The sequence below is a fragment of the Marmota flaviventris genome, chromosome 2 (assembly GCF_047511675.1).
Source record: "Marmota flaviventris isolate mMarFla1 chromosome 2, mMarFla1.hap1, whole genome shotgun sequence".
Classification (NCBI taxonomy): Eukaryota; Metazoa; Chordata; class Mammalia; order Rodentia; family Sciuridae; genus Marmota; species Marmota flaviventris.
Window position 1 is genome coordinate 99,136,708 of NC_092499.1, and position 18,365 is coordinate 99,155,072.

Genomic DNA, 18,365 nt, shown 5'->3' on the forward strand with positions numbered 1-18,365 from the left:
AACTCAGACAGCTTTAATGAATCTTGAGATAACATGACCAGCTGCAGTCACGTCAAACAGGCTGCTTCTATTTCAGACAATGAACTGGCTTGGACTAAACATTTTATCCATTTACTTTTCTATATGAATAAATATGCAATATTTTTTAAAATATGAAATTTATTTAGAGATTATTGTAATTTTCAAAGTAAAGTGACCTTCGTTAGCTCCCATTGATAACAATGACAAAAGGGAAATCATTAGCTTTGTTTTTATAAATGAGGAAAGTGGTTCACCTAAGGAACAAAAAGACATGCTCAAACTCATGTGGCCTGGATGGTGAAGATGGACCTTAACAGAACATGGTTAAAGGCCAGGTTTCTTGTCTCTGTCCACTCTTTCATAGTGATTCTATACCAAGGTAGGGACTAAAGTACTCTAGACCTGTACAGCTCAACTGTGGCCACAAAGTTATTAGGAACTTGATATGACAGAATTTCCACAGGAAATTGCTAAAAGAGGCAAAAATAAAATAATGAAAAAAATTCAAGATTGTGGTCTTAATTTCAAATTTGAGTTTATATGTTTTGGATAGTATCTTTGGATTTGTATTTTGGATTACTCTTAAATTTCAGATCATTTTATGTTAAATATCATAACTACATTTTAAAAAGTCCCTAGGCTTCCACAGAGGTTTGCTTGGGCCTTTTTTACAGGCATTTTTGTTTCCCCCTTTTTTTTTTAAGCTTTCTCTTTTTCCAACTAACTCCCCACAGTTCAGGTAGTAGTGGATACAAGGAAATGGCAAAGCATGATCAATAGAGCACCCTGTTTCAAAGATGCTATAATAGCATGAAGAAAAGGAAAAAAAAAGGTGCGGGGATAATGCATGTCAAGTTATAAACGAGAAATGAGCAAGTAAAGAGCAGACAGCTACTGCTTCTCATCAATGGTCTGCCTGATCAACCTCCAGGTTGGATACATGCAGTTCTGGTTCTGCAAGCTCTGCTGCACTGCCATCTAAAGGCACACGTTTCCTGTTCCATAGAACAAAACAGGGAAGAAGAAAATAACAGAAAAAATAAGAAAGGGACAACAAAAGTCCCTTTTGGCTGGGTGCAGTGGCAAACAACTGTAATTCCTGGGAGTCTGGAGCAAAAAATCTCAAATTCAGGCTAGCCTCAGCAACTTAAGTGAGGCCCTAAGCAACTCAGCAAGACCCTGTCTCAAAACTAAGGGCTGGGGATGTGGCTCAGTGGTAAAGCACCTCTGGCTTAAATCCCCAGTACAAAAAACAAAAAAATAATGAAAATTCCTTTTGCTCCAGAGACAGCAAACACCTGTTAGGTGATGCTGATGAGCTTAGGGATGGTGATGACCGGTAAATACAGAGAACTGCTGTGGAAGCATAAAGACTTAATCTACTGGTTAAATAGAAATTGATACCAAAACCATACTTAATTGTAAATAGTATATTGCTTGAAGTTTACTGCTATAACCTGTAGTATAAAAAAATAAGACAAAAACCTAACTCTAAATTCAAATAATGTGGAATATATTACATAGTGATGTATTGGAATACACTGTACAGTGATTACATACACAACACTCTATAAAATGACTTGGTAGTAAAATGTGAACTAGAATTCAGAAATGTGTCAGAACTTGGTACTATTTATTTATTTGTATTCTGTATTTTCATTATATCTGAATCACATTAGGTCAACAAAAATGCAAAGGATGCTAGGAACTAGAATTGATTTGCTTTTAGATCATCAAAATTTCTTTCAAAAATTGCATTTATAATAACAAAAGCCATTAAGATGGGGGAGGAGTTGTCATCATTTCAAAACATAATTTAAAAATTAATTTTTTCCCATTTTGAAAAAAAATGAAGACTCATATGTGAAAACATAGTTTATTTTCTCAGACTTTTGTAGTTTATTTTTACAAAATAGCAGACAAAATTTGGTTCTCTGTATTAATACAGAATATGTAATACATATTGAAATATATATATGTATATAGCACTTAAGTTATAAACACACAGCAAATTCAGCATCACTTAAACAGCCACCGTGTTTTTCACATAATTAGGATTTCATTAGGAGCTAAACACTGTTTTCAGCTTAAATATATAAAGTCTTTGATGCTTATCTCCACCAGTGTTTACAAAAGCTAGTCTAAAAACTATTACCACCTACAAAAGTAATAAGCTTCAGAATATAATTTTGCTATCATGCCATAATAAAAACTGAACATTATAGAAAGCCAGAGGGAAATAACCACTTCAGTGCAACTGCAGTAGGTAGACTTAATTATGATTTTAAGATGAGTGCTATGGGAATCCAAAAGGGATGCTTCTGGATCTTCAGTCACCAGATTCTTTATGGCCCAACCACTGCTTAATCCAGGTTAGAATCATGCCACTAATCACCTAACTGTGATAGAGGGACGTTGCATAGGGACTTTCTTCATCTCTAAACAAACAAACAAAAAACAACAAATATAGCATAAATTAGTATTTAAAATTATAATCAGAAATCTAAAACATATATATATATATATATATGTTAAGGTACAACTTAATACCTACTGGATAAGAGTGTATCCACTTAAGAGTATTGTGCACACCTTGAAAGTGGCATGAAAAGCAAATATTAATTAAGGCATACCTAACTATCTCCATCTTACTGGTGTCTCAGTTATTGGAACAAATAATGATATATAATTATTAAATATATTACATTTATATAAATTATATTCATATTTATATCTTTTTGCTTTCTATATGCCACTTCTTTCTCAAATGGAACTGAGGTACCTAAAACAAACAGCATATTTATAACAAGATGAATAAAGTAGAGATTAAAAAATCAGGACTAAGGAAAGGAAAAGGAAGCCAATAAAGTAACCATAGAAGTACTACATAGAGGTCAAACCTGGGCTATTTTACTTGTAAGTTTCCCAGGATCCAGGGGGAAAAAAGAAACATAACAGCTTGTACCTTCTTAAAATCATAAAGCCAGAAGGAAACCAATTCTAGAGGAGAAAGAAAGGTTTGCTCCAGTACCAAATTTTAAACAAGGTAAAAAAAACTCATAGGAGGACTGGGGTTGTGCCTCAGTGGTACAGCGCTTGCCTAGCATGGGGGAGGCACCACAGGCTCCTCTTCATGTGAAAAACTGCTATCAACTAGGTTCAATCCTCAGTACCACATATAAATAAATTTTTAAAAATAATAAAGGTCCATTAACAACTAAAAAAATATTTAAAAAAAGATTTCACAGGAAATCTTATGTAGGAAACACTTGCCAACAAATAAGAGACAATGTTTTTGACAAATTTTATAAAGCTCGGTATTGTCCAAGTTTTCTTTATGGCACTGCTTCCTTTGAACAGTCAACAAGATGCTATCCAGAATTACTAGCTGGACATTAATGTTATTAAAGCAAAGAAGCAATTTTTTTATAATAAATAACAGAGACAAAAGCATTTGTAACAGATAAAGCCTTAAGCATTAAGGCTTTATCTGTAGCTCTCTTTGTACTTCATACATTAGAAATGTCTTTCTAGAATTAAAATGTAAAGCAAGGACATCTTAAGAGTAATTTAATCAGCCTCTGACATTTTTTACCAGGGAATTTTTACCTGCTTTCTTCTTTTAGTTTCTTGGCTGCCTGTGTTGATAATTTAATCTGCAAATCAAGTCTTTGAAGGAAATCTCTGGCTGACACTTCCTCAGGCTGCACAGGCTGAATCTCAGATTCCTGAGGACTGGGAGGAGGGAGGTCTTCCCCACCCACCACAGGCTCCTCTTCATGTGAAAAACTGCTATCAACAGTTTCATTTTCTGGAGAATCAACGGAGTTAAGTCCATTAAACAACAAAGGCTTCTCTGATATAACTGGGATGTTCAAAGTTTTCTTCAGAAATATACAATCATTGGTAAACAGTTTATTGGCCCTTTTAATCTGTTCCATCTAAAATATAAAAAAAATGAAACACAGAGTTACATATAACCAAGTCCAGGAGGAGGATTTACTATACAATGCTGAGCAACATTGACTCTTCAACTGACTCTTCTCTGATAGAGTCTTGCTAAATTCATGAGCAATGTATGTACAATGCCTTCTCTGATTCGAGTCCTCACTTGAGTTTGGTCACCTCATAGTTTGGTCGAACTATGCTGCATCTGAACTTGTTGGAGAAACATCTGTGCTTACATTTATCACACTGTATTATAGTACATCTACAGACTTCAGCTGACCAGCCTGAGGACCTGCACCACATCAGGCACTCCACATACTAGATACTTCTAGTTATCAAGAGAGATGTCATTAAATTCTGTTTCCCAATCTTAAAAAAGGAAACTCATTTTCCCCCAGTATATTATTTCTGCTATAAGGCAGTCTTTAGCATTGATGGCCCAAAGTCTCTGAAGTTAAAAAATATAGGATTTTAAGCATTTTTTAATGCATTTTATTCTTATTTTAACATTTGCATTGTCTGTATTAAAACCTGTTTCCTATCATTGCTACTTACTTGTGGAGAGCTTCCTATGTCTCAAGAATTGTGCTTGGTGAATTAACAGATACAGGAGGTAGTAGAGGCATCAGTACAACCAGATTTGGAAGAATGATATAGGCTAGAGCTACGGTCAGTCTCACAGAGAAGGTGGATTCTGATTTTGACTCTTTTGACTTCAAGTAGGACTTGAAAATGGGTAGACACGGGTAAAGAAAGGTGATGGGGGCATTTTACATGCAGTATCTCATTCTTTTGCCCACATGGAATGGGTATGTGAAGATCCACTTTATAAACAGAAGACAGTAGGCTTAAAAGATATTATGTATGAAAGAATCATCATATAACTGGCAGATGAAGAAGCTAGAATTTAATATGTTTATAATGTAATCTAGTATTTAATATAGATATGTTGTTGTTTTGAAAGTTTTTTTGGTTTTTTGGGGGGTAGGGAGGACTCCAGGGAATGGAGCCCAGGGGCCTTTCCCACTTAACTACACCACAGTCTTTTTAAATTTTCAATTTGAGTTAGGGTCTTGCTAAATTGCTGAGGCTAGCCTTGAACTTGCAATCCTCCTGCCTCAGCCTCCCCAGCAGCTGGGATTACAGGCATGTGCCACTGCAGTTGGCAACACAGATTTTTCTAACCTATAATTCTTTCATAGTTAGTGGATGCCTCCCTCAAACCCCAGATGTGAAAAAGAAGGGTGAGGGGGGAAGAGAATTTACACAAGTTATCTCATTTAAACTTCAAAACAATCTAAATATTAATATTATCAGCTCCTCTTCACAAATTAGGAAAGAGAGGTAAGTGGCCTGCCGGAGTCCACAATGCTGGTGAGCGCAAAACTCAAACTAGGCTGTATCTGAGCTTGTTGGAGAAATGTCTGTGCTTATGTTCATCACACTGTATTATAATGTGTCTATAGACTTCAGCTGACCAGCCTGAGGACCTGCACCACGCCAGGCATTCCACACACACGCCAGCATCTCATTTGTACCTCTCTTTCTCGTGATGTAACTTATGTGTGGATATGTGTGTGTGTGTGTGTGTGTGTCGATATAACACATATACATATGGAGAGAATATGTACAAAAGTATTACATATGTTCTACACATATTAGATAGATGTTAGGAGTGGCAGTGGATGGTACTTTCTATTCTCCGTTTTCCAATGAAGAAATTCAAGCACACAAGAGATGATTAATTGATTTGAGCACGTGCATACAGCTCTATCAATGTCTGAACTGGAAGTTCTGTCTGACTCTAAAGTCCCTATGTCTGGATAAAAGTGAATGATTAATGGAATCAAATTATGGGAGCATTTAATACTAAATTGATTCTGAGTAGCAAAAAAAAGAATTATGTTTCTACTTCTAAGAGCCTGAAGACACAACAGTCAAAGAAATTAATCCTGTTCCTCCTGCTTTCCCATGATAAGCTGAATCCATGCAAATAGTACCTTCAAAGCTTTTGTTTGTTTGTTTCTCTTTTAAAAGAGACTACAAAAGAACAGAGAAAGGATGGTCCTTTGTGTGGTAGGTGCAGGAGATGGCAAATGGCAAGAAAGAGACCAAAGTCATGAGCAGGTCCATTTTAGAGAAAAAATTAAAATTTCCAAGTATCTCTGGTCTTGCTTAGGTTTAGATTGGAGAGTGTTAAATAACGTCAACACTTTGCAAGATCCTGTCTCAAAATAAAATAAAAAATTGTTGGGGATGTAACTCAGAGACAGTACCACTGAATTCAATCCCCAGTATAAAAAAAAAAAAAAGACTGACATCTATAACAAGGGCTGGTAAATTACTGCCCAGGAACCAAATCTGGCCCATCACCTACTTTTGTATAGCACACAAGCTAAGAATGATTTTCACACGTATACACGGTTGGAGGGGGAAAAAACAAACAGAAGAACACATTTCCTGACACATGAAACTATAGTAAAGGTTTACTAACTCCTGATTCCTTGAATTTTATAGAATAGCAGAAAATCTTTGATTTTGCATACAGGTGGCTTTTTAATTAATTAAAATTAAATGATATTGATAAATATTATACACTTTGTATTATGGTTTGAATTGCCTCCAGCCAAATAAAATGAAATGTTGAAGTACTAATTCCAAGTTAAAAAAAAAATTAAATGAGAAGTGGTATTATCTATTGTGATGGTTATTTTCCTTTTAAACCTATCCTCACCTCTCCATCCATTCTCCTTGAGCCTGTTCTGAACCCTGGGGGCTAACCTTTCTTAATTGAGGGGGATACATAGGATTGAACCCAGGGGCACACCACTGAGCCACATCCCCAGGCCTTTTCATTTGTTGAGACAGGGTTTCACTAAGTTGTTTAGGGCCTCACTAAGTTGCTGTGGCTGGCCTTGAACTTGCAATCCTCCTGCCTCAGCCTCCCAAGTCATTGCAATTGCAGGCATGTGTGCCACCAAGCCCAACTAAGGGGGTGGGGGAGAAGACCTTTTAAGAACTACATTTCCCAAGCCTCCATATTCTTGAAATGTTAGTTGGTTAACTAAAGGAAGACACCATAATTCTGGTGGTTTCATTCTTCAATGGCCTTAATTTTTTATCAGGCAGTCCCTCATCCCAGACTCCACCCCTCCACCAAGGGAAGACTGGATTTCCCTTGGTACTTCAGGCCTAGGATGGATGTCTTCCTGCTGTGGCTGTGTCTGAGTTCCTCACTACCCCTTGTTGGTTCCCTTCACCCAGTTCATACTCTATAAAGGTCCCTTCATGAAAGTCTGTGAATTCCCAAGTTGCCATGTCCTCTGAGTATGCTCTCTCTATCCAGCTAGGACCCTGACTGATAACATCCATCATGCAGAACAACACAGGCCATTAAGGTCCAGCCAGGGACCAAGGATACTGAGCACAAGACAAGGTGACTGAGTGGGGGCCTGGGTGCAGTCAGAGAGACTACAGGCAGTGAAGAACAGGGCTCTCCAGGCTCTTCTGTGCCCTACTGTGCAAGTGATTCACTACAGAATTGCCTTGTAACTAGTCCTGAGCTTTCTGGCATCAGGGACTGTGTTTTCACTCAGAATGATCAGTAAGCATTTAAGATATTCATTGATGGGATGGGCATGGTACTCCATGCCTATAATCCCAGCTAAAGCAAGAGGATCACAAATTCAAGGTCAGCCTAGACAACTCAGTGAGATTCTGTCTCAAGTAAAATAAAAAAAGGTTGGGGGTGTAGCTCTGTGGTAGAGTAATTGCCTGACATACCCAAAGCCCTGGGTTCAATACCAGTAAATTAGGGATATCCAGATGTAGTTAGCATCAAGATGGGAACCAATCTACAGACAGATTAGATCTGAGTCAGAAGGTGAAACAGGTAAATGAGTTTAAGTTAGTAGTTAGACACACAGGCCACACTTTCTGGGTTCACATTCTGGTTTTTCCACTTACTTACCATTCTCTACGTCTGTTCTCTTACCTGTAAAGTAATAATAGGAATAGTTCCTCTCATACAATATGACTGCTATGAGGATTAAAAGAATTGGTTTATGTAAAATATTTAGAACAATACATGACAGAGAGGAAGCACTAAAAAATGTTAGTAACTATCATGATTATATTTGGGTAAAAGTAAGAAAGCAACAGGTAAGGGCAAATCTTTGTTAACAAATATTTAGCTAATGAGAAGGAGGAGGATAGGAATTTTCTCCCATTAAACTTTTTAAAATCTCTCCCAAAATTAGAATATATAAAGATTGTATATAAACCAGCCAACATGAATAACATATCTCCAACAAAACATTTTTAAAAAGTAAAGAATTTTATCTGAACTTTACAATAACTTAGACCAAGAGCATAGGCTCCAAATTCTGTTACCTATAGTAATGTCAAGGCAAGAAACAGCTATGCAAAAAGCCAGGGAGGGGGGGACAGACACAAATACCCACGATTCCACCTATAATCCTAGAAACTTGGGAGGCTGAGGCAGAAGGATCACGAGTTCAAAGCCAGCCTCAGCAACTTATCAAGGTCCTAAGCAACTCAGCAAGACCCTGTCTCTAAATAAAATACAAAAAAGGGCTGGGGATGTGGCTCAGTGGTTAAGTGCCCCCGCGTTCAATCCCTGGTTTAAAAAAAACAAAACAAAACACACCCAGGATTCCATCCAGAAAGAACAGCAGCAACACCCCAAACTGTGTGGTGAAATGTAGGGAGTAATAAGCCAACTTCAGGCTTAGGTAAAGAATTTGGAATTTATTTTGAATGTGATGAGAAGCCACTGGAAGATGAATGAAGAGAATGACATGATCTGATTACAGTTAAAGATCACTTTGCAACTGTGCAGAAAATGGGTTGGCAAGAAAGAAGCACTGGTGGAAACAGGAAGTCCAGCTATGGAAGTAAGCACTGAGGCTCATATGAGAACCGTGGGTAATCTAAAACAGTGAAAGACATTTTGTTTGGAATGTTTTATTTTTCTGTTGGAACATAGGTTAGGTTTCCTGTTCTGGAAATTGGACCCACATGAAACTAAGAAAAGCCATTATCCAATCCAAGGAAGGGCTGGAAAACTCCACAGCCTTCCCACCTGCCCACCTCACAACATTTCCTAAGAGCCACTTAAGCCTGAGAATAGAAAGTACAACCTTTTGCAAATGACAGAACTACTTTCTGTTTCTTAGGACGGAAGTACGGCAATCAAATGCTTTCACTTCATTCTCTCCTAATCAGGGTTGAATAGTGTGGCTCAGTGAAATAAAATTCACTCTTTGCTCACTAAGAAACAGGTTATAGAACTAAAGGAAGAACTAACCGGATGGCCCTGGTCAATCATGGTGAAATAAAGTAGACAAGTGCTATCAATAACTTAAAAATAACCTTTTAAAGTGACTCCCATAAATACATTTTGTAAAGGTGAAATTATTTAGGAGGGAATTCACAATGCTTATTCCCAAAAGAGGAATAAGCTCCTCAGGAGCTCTGGGGGATGGTCAAGAACCCTTACAAAAGGCACTAGGTCCACCATCATCAGCTCACCTCTTGAACAGTGAAGGTAATATTCAAAACCTCTTTGCTTCTTCTCCATTCCTTAAAAGAGACAAGCCCTTCTGAAAATATTTTCAGGACAATTTTACATATGTATACAACTATCATTTGATTATTATTTAATAGAAACAGATTTAAATACTAAATGATTCTCTCAAGATTCACCTCCACACCTGTCTCATGTTATGTTCCAGGTGTTGGTGGCAATCAGACCCCTCCATTGCCATGTGCTCATGGGGAAAAAAAAAGATGTATTTTTCTTCTCCACACTCTCAGAAGAGTAAATGAAAACCCACTTACAGGAAATTTCCAAAAAGGTAACTTACAAACTAAAAAGTAGATCAGTGGTTTCCTGGGCCTAAAGAACAAAGAGTAGAATGGGCCCTGGTGATGGTTGCACAACTGTGTAAATTTACAAAAAATCATTGAACTGTATACTTAAACCAGGGTGGATTTTGTGGTGTGTAATTATACCTTTGAGCTCCGGAGGATTGTTGTTTTTATTTTTTGGCTTTTGGTTTTGTTTTCTGGTACTGGAAGTTGAACCCATGAATGGTTTATTTATCACTGAGCTACATCCCCAGGCATTTTTAAAATTTTTATTTTGAGACAGGGTCTTACTAAGTTGCCAAGGCTGGCCTCAAACTTGTGATTCTCCTGCCTCAGCCTCCCAAGTTGTTGTGAATTTTTTTTTTTTTAAGTATGTGAGAACTCACTCTACTAGCACCCCAAATTTCAGGCTATTTTACCATACTTCTCACTATAAGTGGCACTATGTCCAGCAAGGGTCAACAATCTCTACCAGCAGCAGACTGAAGTATTATTTGTCCACAGTATTTATAAAACTGCAGATTTACATACCCTTCTGCTTCTAACTCACAGTGCTTATTCTCTCTAAAATGACAATCATTTCACTTTTTTTTTTTAATCAGCAAGATAACTTTTATGTGGGTAAATGTTAAGCAACAACTTGGCCAAGAAGCTAACTGGAAAAGGAAGAGAAGACCTTAGGAATAAAACTGGACAGAAGGTCACCGAGGGTACTGGGGATGAGGGGGGCCTCTGGAGCTAAGAAAAGAGGCAAGTTCCCTGGAGGAAGTAAAAAGACAAAGTTTATACAAATAATAGGTGCACTTGGCTGCCTCCTTTTCACTTTCAGTTTCTATGCTGTTCTCTGGAGGTTTCTCCAGGGTTTCCAAACAAAAAGTTCCCAGTGGCAACCTAGAGCTGGTCAACTTCCTGCAGAGGCTTGAATCCAACTGGGAGGAGCGAGGATAGCAGAGACAGCGATGGCTAAATCTAGAATACAGGGTTAAGGAAGGGGCCTGTTAGTCTCAGTAAATATTAAAAAAAAAAAAAAAAAAAAACACTAGGGAAATTCCAGCCCCAGCAAGTTTATGTCTGAGGTTTGAACTGTATTTAACAGTTTCTCAACCTGACCCAAACAGTTTCAGTTACCCAGACCCACTTCTTCAAATGCTTACTACTCTGATAAAAAAAAAAAAAAAAAAAAAATGTCCGAACCTAAACCTATGTGTAGTTCAGTGTGAAGACCCACAGCTATGGGAGGAGATGAAACCAAGAGCCAACACTAGCAAGGGCAGCAGCCTCCCATAGATTTCAGAATGTGCTTCAAACTACCTCGTACAGTTCATAGCTCCAGCAGGCTGCACCTCCTCACTCAGCCTTACCTGGGCCCTGGTCTTCCAGGACCTGCTCAACTGTAGGACTTACAATTTCATACCAGTCAGGCTTTCTTGTGGATTAGGTCCCTGTGGACCCACCAGGTGCTATGCACCAGGCCTGGAGGATATAAAGATACATCAGACAAGCCAGGAGCAGTGGCACATGCCTGCAATCCCAGTGACTAGGGAGGCTGAAGCAGGAGGATCATAGGTTCAAGGTCAGCCTCAGCAACTTAGTGAAACCCCCTTCTCAAAACAAAGGGCTGGGGGTTTAACTTAGTGCTAAAATGCCCCTGGGTTCAATCTCCAGTACCAAAAAAAGAAAAGTAAAAGATGAAACAGACAAGCTCCTTGCTTCTCAAGCAGTTACAAGATAGAAAGGAGTTAGCTGATAAATTCACTATAAATGAAAAGAGAACATGTAGCCCCAGCATCTAGTACAGGGCCTCAAACAAAGAGGCCCAGTAAAAGTGGGAAAGAAACAATGAACACCATTTATTAGTAAGTATTAATTATTTTAAAAGGGGTGATGGGAAAACATCATAAAAATATTTTCCAAGTCACTGACAGAAAAACTGGGATCCATCAGTGTCAGCCTGGCCAGGTCCTTAAACCTCCATACTCTTTTTTCCTATAACGGAGCCTCCTGGGTCCTCAGGTGCATTCCCAGGGCAGAGATATTCAAACTGAACAGTAAACAAATAAGCAGAACTTTTCTAGCATATCAGCAAGTCATCCAAAATCCAGCCACTTTTCACTACCTCCTTTCTTTGCTTTGGTCCAAACTATCGTGTTCTTTCACTTGCATCACATGCAAAAGCTTCCCTATGTGGTCTCTGCCTTGGCACAGCCTTCCTATAGCTCATTCTCAAAACAGAAGCTAGAGTGATCCTTTTAATGCATAAGTAAGACCATGTCATTCTTCTGCTCAAACCCCACCACCACTACTGTCAATGGGTCCCCAATGAGAGATAAAGCTTAATCCCTTAAAACCGCTTTCAAGGCTTTAAGTAATCTTGTCCAACTATTCTCAATGGCATTCTAAACACCAGCCATACTCTTCCTGGGAAGTTATCAATCATGCTCCCACCTCAGGGCCTTTGCACCACTGGCTATTCCTTCTGCCTAGAATGTTCTTCACCATATATCTGCATGGCTCCCTCCCTTTCCTCCTCTGTAAAGCCTTCCCTGGTCATCCCATTTTAACTTGCAACCACCTCCAATGGTCCTCCCTATCCTCTCCTTGATTTTTTTTTATTTTGTTCATCAATATCTGACATATAGCATACTTTGTTTACTTACTGTCTTAACTGACTAAAATATAAGTTCCATGAGGGCATGGATTTTTATTTGTTCACGAATGTCTCACCAGAAAGGTGGAACTGGAAAAAGAAAAAAAGAATAATTGGATGAATGATAAATACTGTTAGGAAAACAAGTCGGGGAAAATGCCAGTGTGAAAGAGGGTTGCAATCTGACATAGAATGGTCAAGCAAGATCCCACAGAGGAAATACTTAAGCAAAGTTTTGAAGGCAATAAGAGAGCAGGTCACAAAACCAGGACCAGCTAGATCACTGCCCAGAGCCCAGTGGAAAATGAAAATGTGGGGCCTTTGTTTACAAATGAAAGATTTTAAGACACAACTGAGCATTAAATCAAGTAACAATCCCTTCTAAGCATGGGGCCTTATGTAACTGCATAGGTCACACCCATGCAGCGGCTCCTGCACTCAGCCAGCTCTTCAGCTATCTGGAAAAAAACATTCCAGACATATGGAATAGCAAGTACAAAGAGCCCAAGAAGGGACAAGGCTTTGGGAATAAGCAAAGAGGCCATACTTCTAAAAAAATCAGAGATTCATAGATGCCTTTTCTGGATATTCTGATCCCAAAGGTCTGAGTTCAGCTGGACTCTTCATTTTCAGTCTGCCCCAGCACACTCCTCTCCCACCCAGGCCAGCTGAAGGAACACTGGTCTACCCCCATATCCTGAGATGTAATTGGCTTCCAGCTTTTGAATATCACTTTGGATACCCAGCTTCCAACTTGTTCCCCTTGGAAACCAGGGAAGGCAATCAAGTCTCCGTGTTCACCCCTTGTCAGAGTCTCTGTTCTGGGAAGCTTCCTGTACAAAGAGCACTACTGACTTTTACCCAGTTTCCCCACCAAGGGACTGAAGTCCTGCCTGTGACCCAGCTGGGTGGCTGAGGAGCTGCCCTCAGTAGTCAGGCTTGCCTGAGAGTTCCTGCTCCTCTAAGCTGCAGAGCTGTGCTCTCTCATGCTACACATGGAATGTTAAGGTCAACTGTTTGCCTGGATTGACTCTTAATTTCCAGGTACACTACTGTGGGCCCCTTGGTCCCCAACATCTCGTCACTGAGTCTTTTAAACAACAATTTGAATATGTTGTAGATGATCCTGGCAGTGAATATTAGAAAATTAAACTCATTCAACTTCTTTCTGTTCAGTTAAGAGAAGAAAAAAAAAACAAAAACAGAAAACATTTCTACCTTTAAGCTTCTACCTAAAATCTCATTTACCATTAAGTAAATCCAATTAATATACTCAGGTATTAATTAAACAAGAATATTACTTCACTGTATGGTATTATTATGTTCACTGGTTCTATACAACCAGTAGAGAAGTCTCCAAAAACTTCATCAACTACAGATCAGAGCCCAAGGTAATGAAATACATATATATGGAAAAACCAGTGGTTCTCAACCAGGCGTGAGTTTGCCTCCAAAGGAATGTTTGGCAATGTCTGAATGAGGAGAGGGGTGTGCTACCTGCCTCCAGTGGGTAAAGGGCAGAGATACTGCTAAATATCCTACAATGCACAGGACAGACTCCAACAACAAAGTCCATATAATCAATAGTGCTAAAATTGAAAAACATTGTAAAGGACTATTTGTGACCGCAGACTATATTTCCCAATTCATCATACCTGAGTTACATCTTAAAATCAAAAGTCTTTATAAAAGCAATGAAAAATCTGATTTACACTCAAATGGAAGGGAGTAATAAGGTTATAAGTAATAGGATTTATATTGGACAAAACATGGATTAGGAAGTATTTGATCAAAGGTACAGAACTACAGTGATCAGCTGTTTGGGAGCCGTAAGTAACTCAAGAGAAACCACAAGGCATGTGGGTAATGGGAGATCACCATGGGAAGAAAACATAGGAAATAACACTCCTGGATATCATAAAAATTCCTAGCTGTAGGCACCCTAGCCTGATAGGAAAGATGTACAGAAACCAAATAAAAAAGACTTTCCTCCTTCAGTAACCAAGATGCTGAGAGACCTCTAGATAAGAGTAGATATCAGAAGTAATATCTAGAGAAAAGCAAATCCTTTATCATTGTGTTAATTCAAGCTGATCTCAATAAAAATCATACTGGGAAAAGATCCTTACCTCTTAACTTCTTCTCTTCTGTAAAAAGATTCATTCCACCTATGTGCTAGGCTTATTGTGAGAGTCAAATAAAATCAAGATGCAATAGGACAAATGCAATGCCTGACACATAGCAAGAATTAACAAAGAGTACCTATGGGTATTTTCCAACTGGGCTTTTCTCTGGCTCTGACCCAAACCAGGCCCCACTGATACATGGAGAACTATAGGTCTATGTTCAATTTAGATAACTCCCAAGAGGTCAGAATAGGGGTTCTCCATGGCATGTCAGTATATGACTGCACAGCAAGGATCCTGCTCTCAAAATGAAAACTCAACTCAAAGTGGATCAAGGACGTAGGAATTAGTCCAGACAGCCTTCGATTAATAGAGGAAAAAGTAAGACCAAATCTTCATCACATCAGATTAGGCCCCGACTTCCTTAACAAGACTCCTAAAGCACAAGAAATAAAATCAAGAATTAATAAATGGGATGGACTCAAACTAAAAATCTTCTTCTCAGCAAAAGAAACCACCAGTGAGGTGAACAGAGAGCCTACATTTTGGGAGCAAATTTTAGCCATACACATCACAGCACTAATCTCTAGGATATATAAAGAATTCAAAAAACTTAACACTAAAAAACTAAACAACCCAATCAATAAATGGACTAAGGAGCTGAACAGATACTTCTCAGAAGAAGATATACAATCAACAAATATATGAAAAAATATTCAACATCTATTCTAATTAGAGAAATGCAAATGGAAACTACTCTAAGATTTCATCTCACACCAGTCAGAATAGCAATTATCAAGAATACAGACAACAAAAAATGTTGGTGAGGATGTGGGGAAAAAGGCATACTCATACATTGCTGGTGGGACTGCAAATTAGTGCAACCAATCTGGAAAGCAGTATGGAGATTCCTTAGAAAACTTGGAATGGAACCACCATTTGACCCAGCTATCCCACTCTTCCATCTATACCCAAAGCACTTAAAAATAGCATACTTCAGTGAGGCAGCCACATCAATGTTCATAGCAGCTCAATTCACAATAGCTAAATTGTGGAAGCAACTAGATGCCTTTCAATAGATGAATGGGTAAAGGACCTGTGGTATATATACACAATGGAATATTACTCGGCATTAAAAGAGAATAAAATCATGGCATTTGCAGGTACATGGATGGAACTGGAGAATATCATGCTAAGTGAAGTAAGCCAATCCCAAAAAACCAAAGGCAGAATGTTCTCTCTGATTAGTGCTTGCTGATCCATAATAGGGGTGAGGGTGCTTGGGAAAAATGGAGGAACTTTGATTGGGCAAAGGGGAGGGATGGATGGGAAGGATGCAAGGGCACAGGAAAGATGATGGAATGAGACGGGCATCATTACCCTAGATACATGTATGACTGCACATATGGTGTGATACTACACGGTGTACAACCAGAAAAATTTAAAGTTGTGCTGCAATTGTGTACAATGAATCAAAATACGTATTGCTGTCATATAAACTCAATGAAAATAAGTTAATTAATTTAAAAAATGTTAAATTGACAGAGAGACCTAATGGTAAACATATACCTGCTTAAATATGCAAAACAGATTACTTCCATCCTTGGCAATGAGTCGGAGTTTCACTTCAAGAGAAAAATATGATCACATTTCTTCTCACTGCTGTCTAAGGTGCTTCAGGAAAGAACACTGAAAACTGATACTCAACTCAAATGTAAAAAGGCCATCACATAGCTCAGAGTTAATTATAAGTAATTTTAATGAAACAATTTGTTCCCTCAGGTTTCCATGTTCTTCCCAGAGGTGTAATGCAATATACCCAAGACGCACACACATAAATTTGTAATAAACACAGCCCTCTCCACAGGTGTCACATTCACGGTTGCCAGTGAGCCCAGGGGTGTAATTTCACTTCTAAATAAAGAAGCATAATCGATAGAACCAGTACCATACAACGGGCACAACTGTACCCTTCCTGACTCATCATAGAGCTTGTTTACAAGGAGAACAGAATCCACCTCAGTGCGGCTTTGAGTAAATATATAGTAGTGAGATGGCGAGAGCAAATCGGGTGAAGGTGGCTGCCGGTGATACCAAAGCCCGGGTCCTCTTTGATCTTCCTCACGCAACTGATCTGTTCAGAGTCTGGGCAGGGCGCTGGGAACTGGAGGCAGCTACCTGGGGAGGGAGCACTGGCAGACCAGCTTGGGCGACCATCGCTGCAGCCAGCAGCGCGCGCCAGGCGAGAGCTTGGGGCCGAGCCGCGCGGGGACGGCTGGCTGCCGTCTCCACACCCGAGTCCTCCCGTCCCCCTCCCCCGCCCCGGAGCCGCCAGCCCGGGCCGCGGCGGCGCGCCCTGCTCACCGTGACTCCGTACTTGAGCGCGATGCCCTGCAGCGTGTCGTCGGCGCGGACCCGGTGCTCCACCAGGCGCTCGATGACGCCGGCGCCCAGCGGCGCCCGCACGCTGGCGGTGCTGCCGTACGAGCGGGTCTTGGTGCGGGCCAGGCTCACCGACAGCTCGGCCTCCTCGGACTCCGAGCCGGAACGCGAGCGCGGCGGCGGCGAAGGGGCTAAGGGCCGCGGCGCGCGGGGGCCGCCTTCCCGCAGGGACAACGCGGGCGAGGAGTCCGCCATGGGTCCTGCCGAGGCCGCCAGGTCGGGGAGCTGCCAAGGGGGCGGTGCCTCCTCTGCCGCCGCCGCCGCCGCCGCCGCCTCCTCTTCCTCCTCACAGGGGCTGCGGCTGGTCGTTCCGCGGGGGCGGCGGGCGGGAAGCCGAGGAGGGGAGCTGCGGGCCGGGCATGGCGGGCGTCTCCCTCCTGCAAGGCCTGCCTTCCCCGGGCGCCGGCGACACAGGCGCACCTACCAGGCCAAGAGCGAAGTGAGCGCCCGCAGCAGTCTGGCGGACTGCAGCAGCTCCACCCTGCCGCCCGAGCCGGCCGGGCCCTATGGAGCGAGGAAGCGGGGGCGCGCCAAATCCTGCGGCCCTAGGGGTTAAGAGAGGCCCATCCGGAGGCGTCCTTGTCCTCTAGTGGACCCCGGGACCTGGACTTTGCTGACAAAGCCTAAGTAGAACCGGGTCTTAGAAGCAGTGAGGGGGAAAAAAACCTCCTGGAAGCATTGCTCTGCCTCTTTTATTGATTCCCAGCAGGGACCAGCTTGCCCAGACATTCAGGCACTTTCAATGCCAAAGGTACTTTCCTCCCCCAACCCGTTTACTCTGATGACCTAAAAGTCCAGGTCACAGAAACATTAAGATCATCAAACACAGCTTCCCTAGGCCCATCTCAACTCTACTAGAAGTTCTTAAAACATAACCCCAGGAGGGATAGCGCTTTTAAAGGCTGGTGGGTGGCCTCGAACTAACCCTCCAGTTGTTTGGAGTTCACTCACCTTTTCACAACCGCTTACTAGCTACAGTTTTTTTTCTCCTGGCTCACTAGTTGGAATTTGCCATATACATCCATCTGTTGTTTTTTCTTACTGGTTTCCTTTTTGACACCTGAAAGCATAATTCCCCTCGGTACTATTGTTAAATCCACCTAAGAACTCTTATCTGTACTCTTCATCTAAACACGTTCTCCTCCAAGACACCCTCTCCTCAACACCCTGGTTTCAGGCATGTTATACAAAGATTCAGGCACATTATACTAGATTCTAATATCCTAGTTTCTATAGTATTTTGGACAGCTTTCCAAAAATATCTCCATAGGTAGATCAGGAGACAGGAA

The 18,365-nt window shown here is 40.6% G+C and overlaps 1 protein-coding gene across 1 annotated transcript; it reads right to left on the bottom strand.

The window, feature by feature from the left end:
- Positions 1-1,883: 1,883 nt before the first annotated feature.
- Lysmd2 (LysM domain containing 2) lies at positions 1,884-17,553 on the bottom strand. Its single transcript, XM_027925886.3, has 3 exons — positions 16,999-17,553; positions 3,631-3,962; positions 1,884-2,459 (listed from the first exon to the last, which is right to left on the bottom strand). Exons 1-3 carry the CDS (start codon positions 17,269-17,271, stop codon positions 2,417-2,419), a joined length of 648 nt encoding a protein of 215 aa, XP_027781687.1. The 5' UTR covers positions 17,272-17,553; the 3' UTR covers positions 1,884-2,416.
- Between the last annotated feature and the right edge of the window lie 812 nt (positions 17,554-18,365).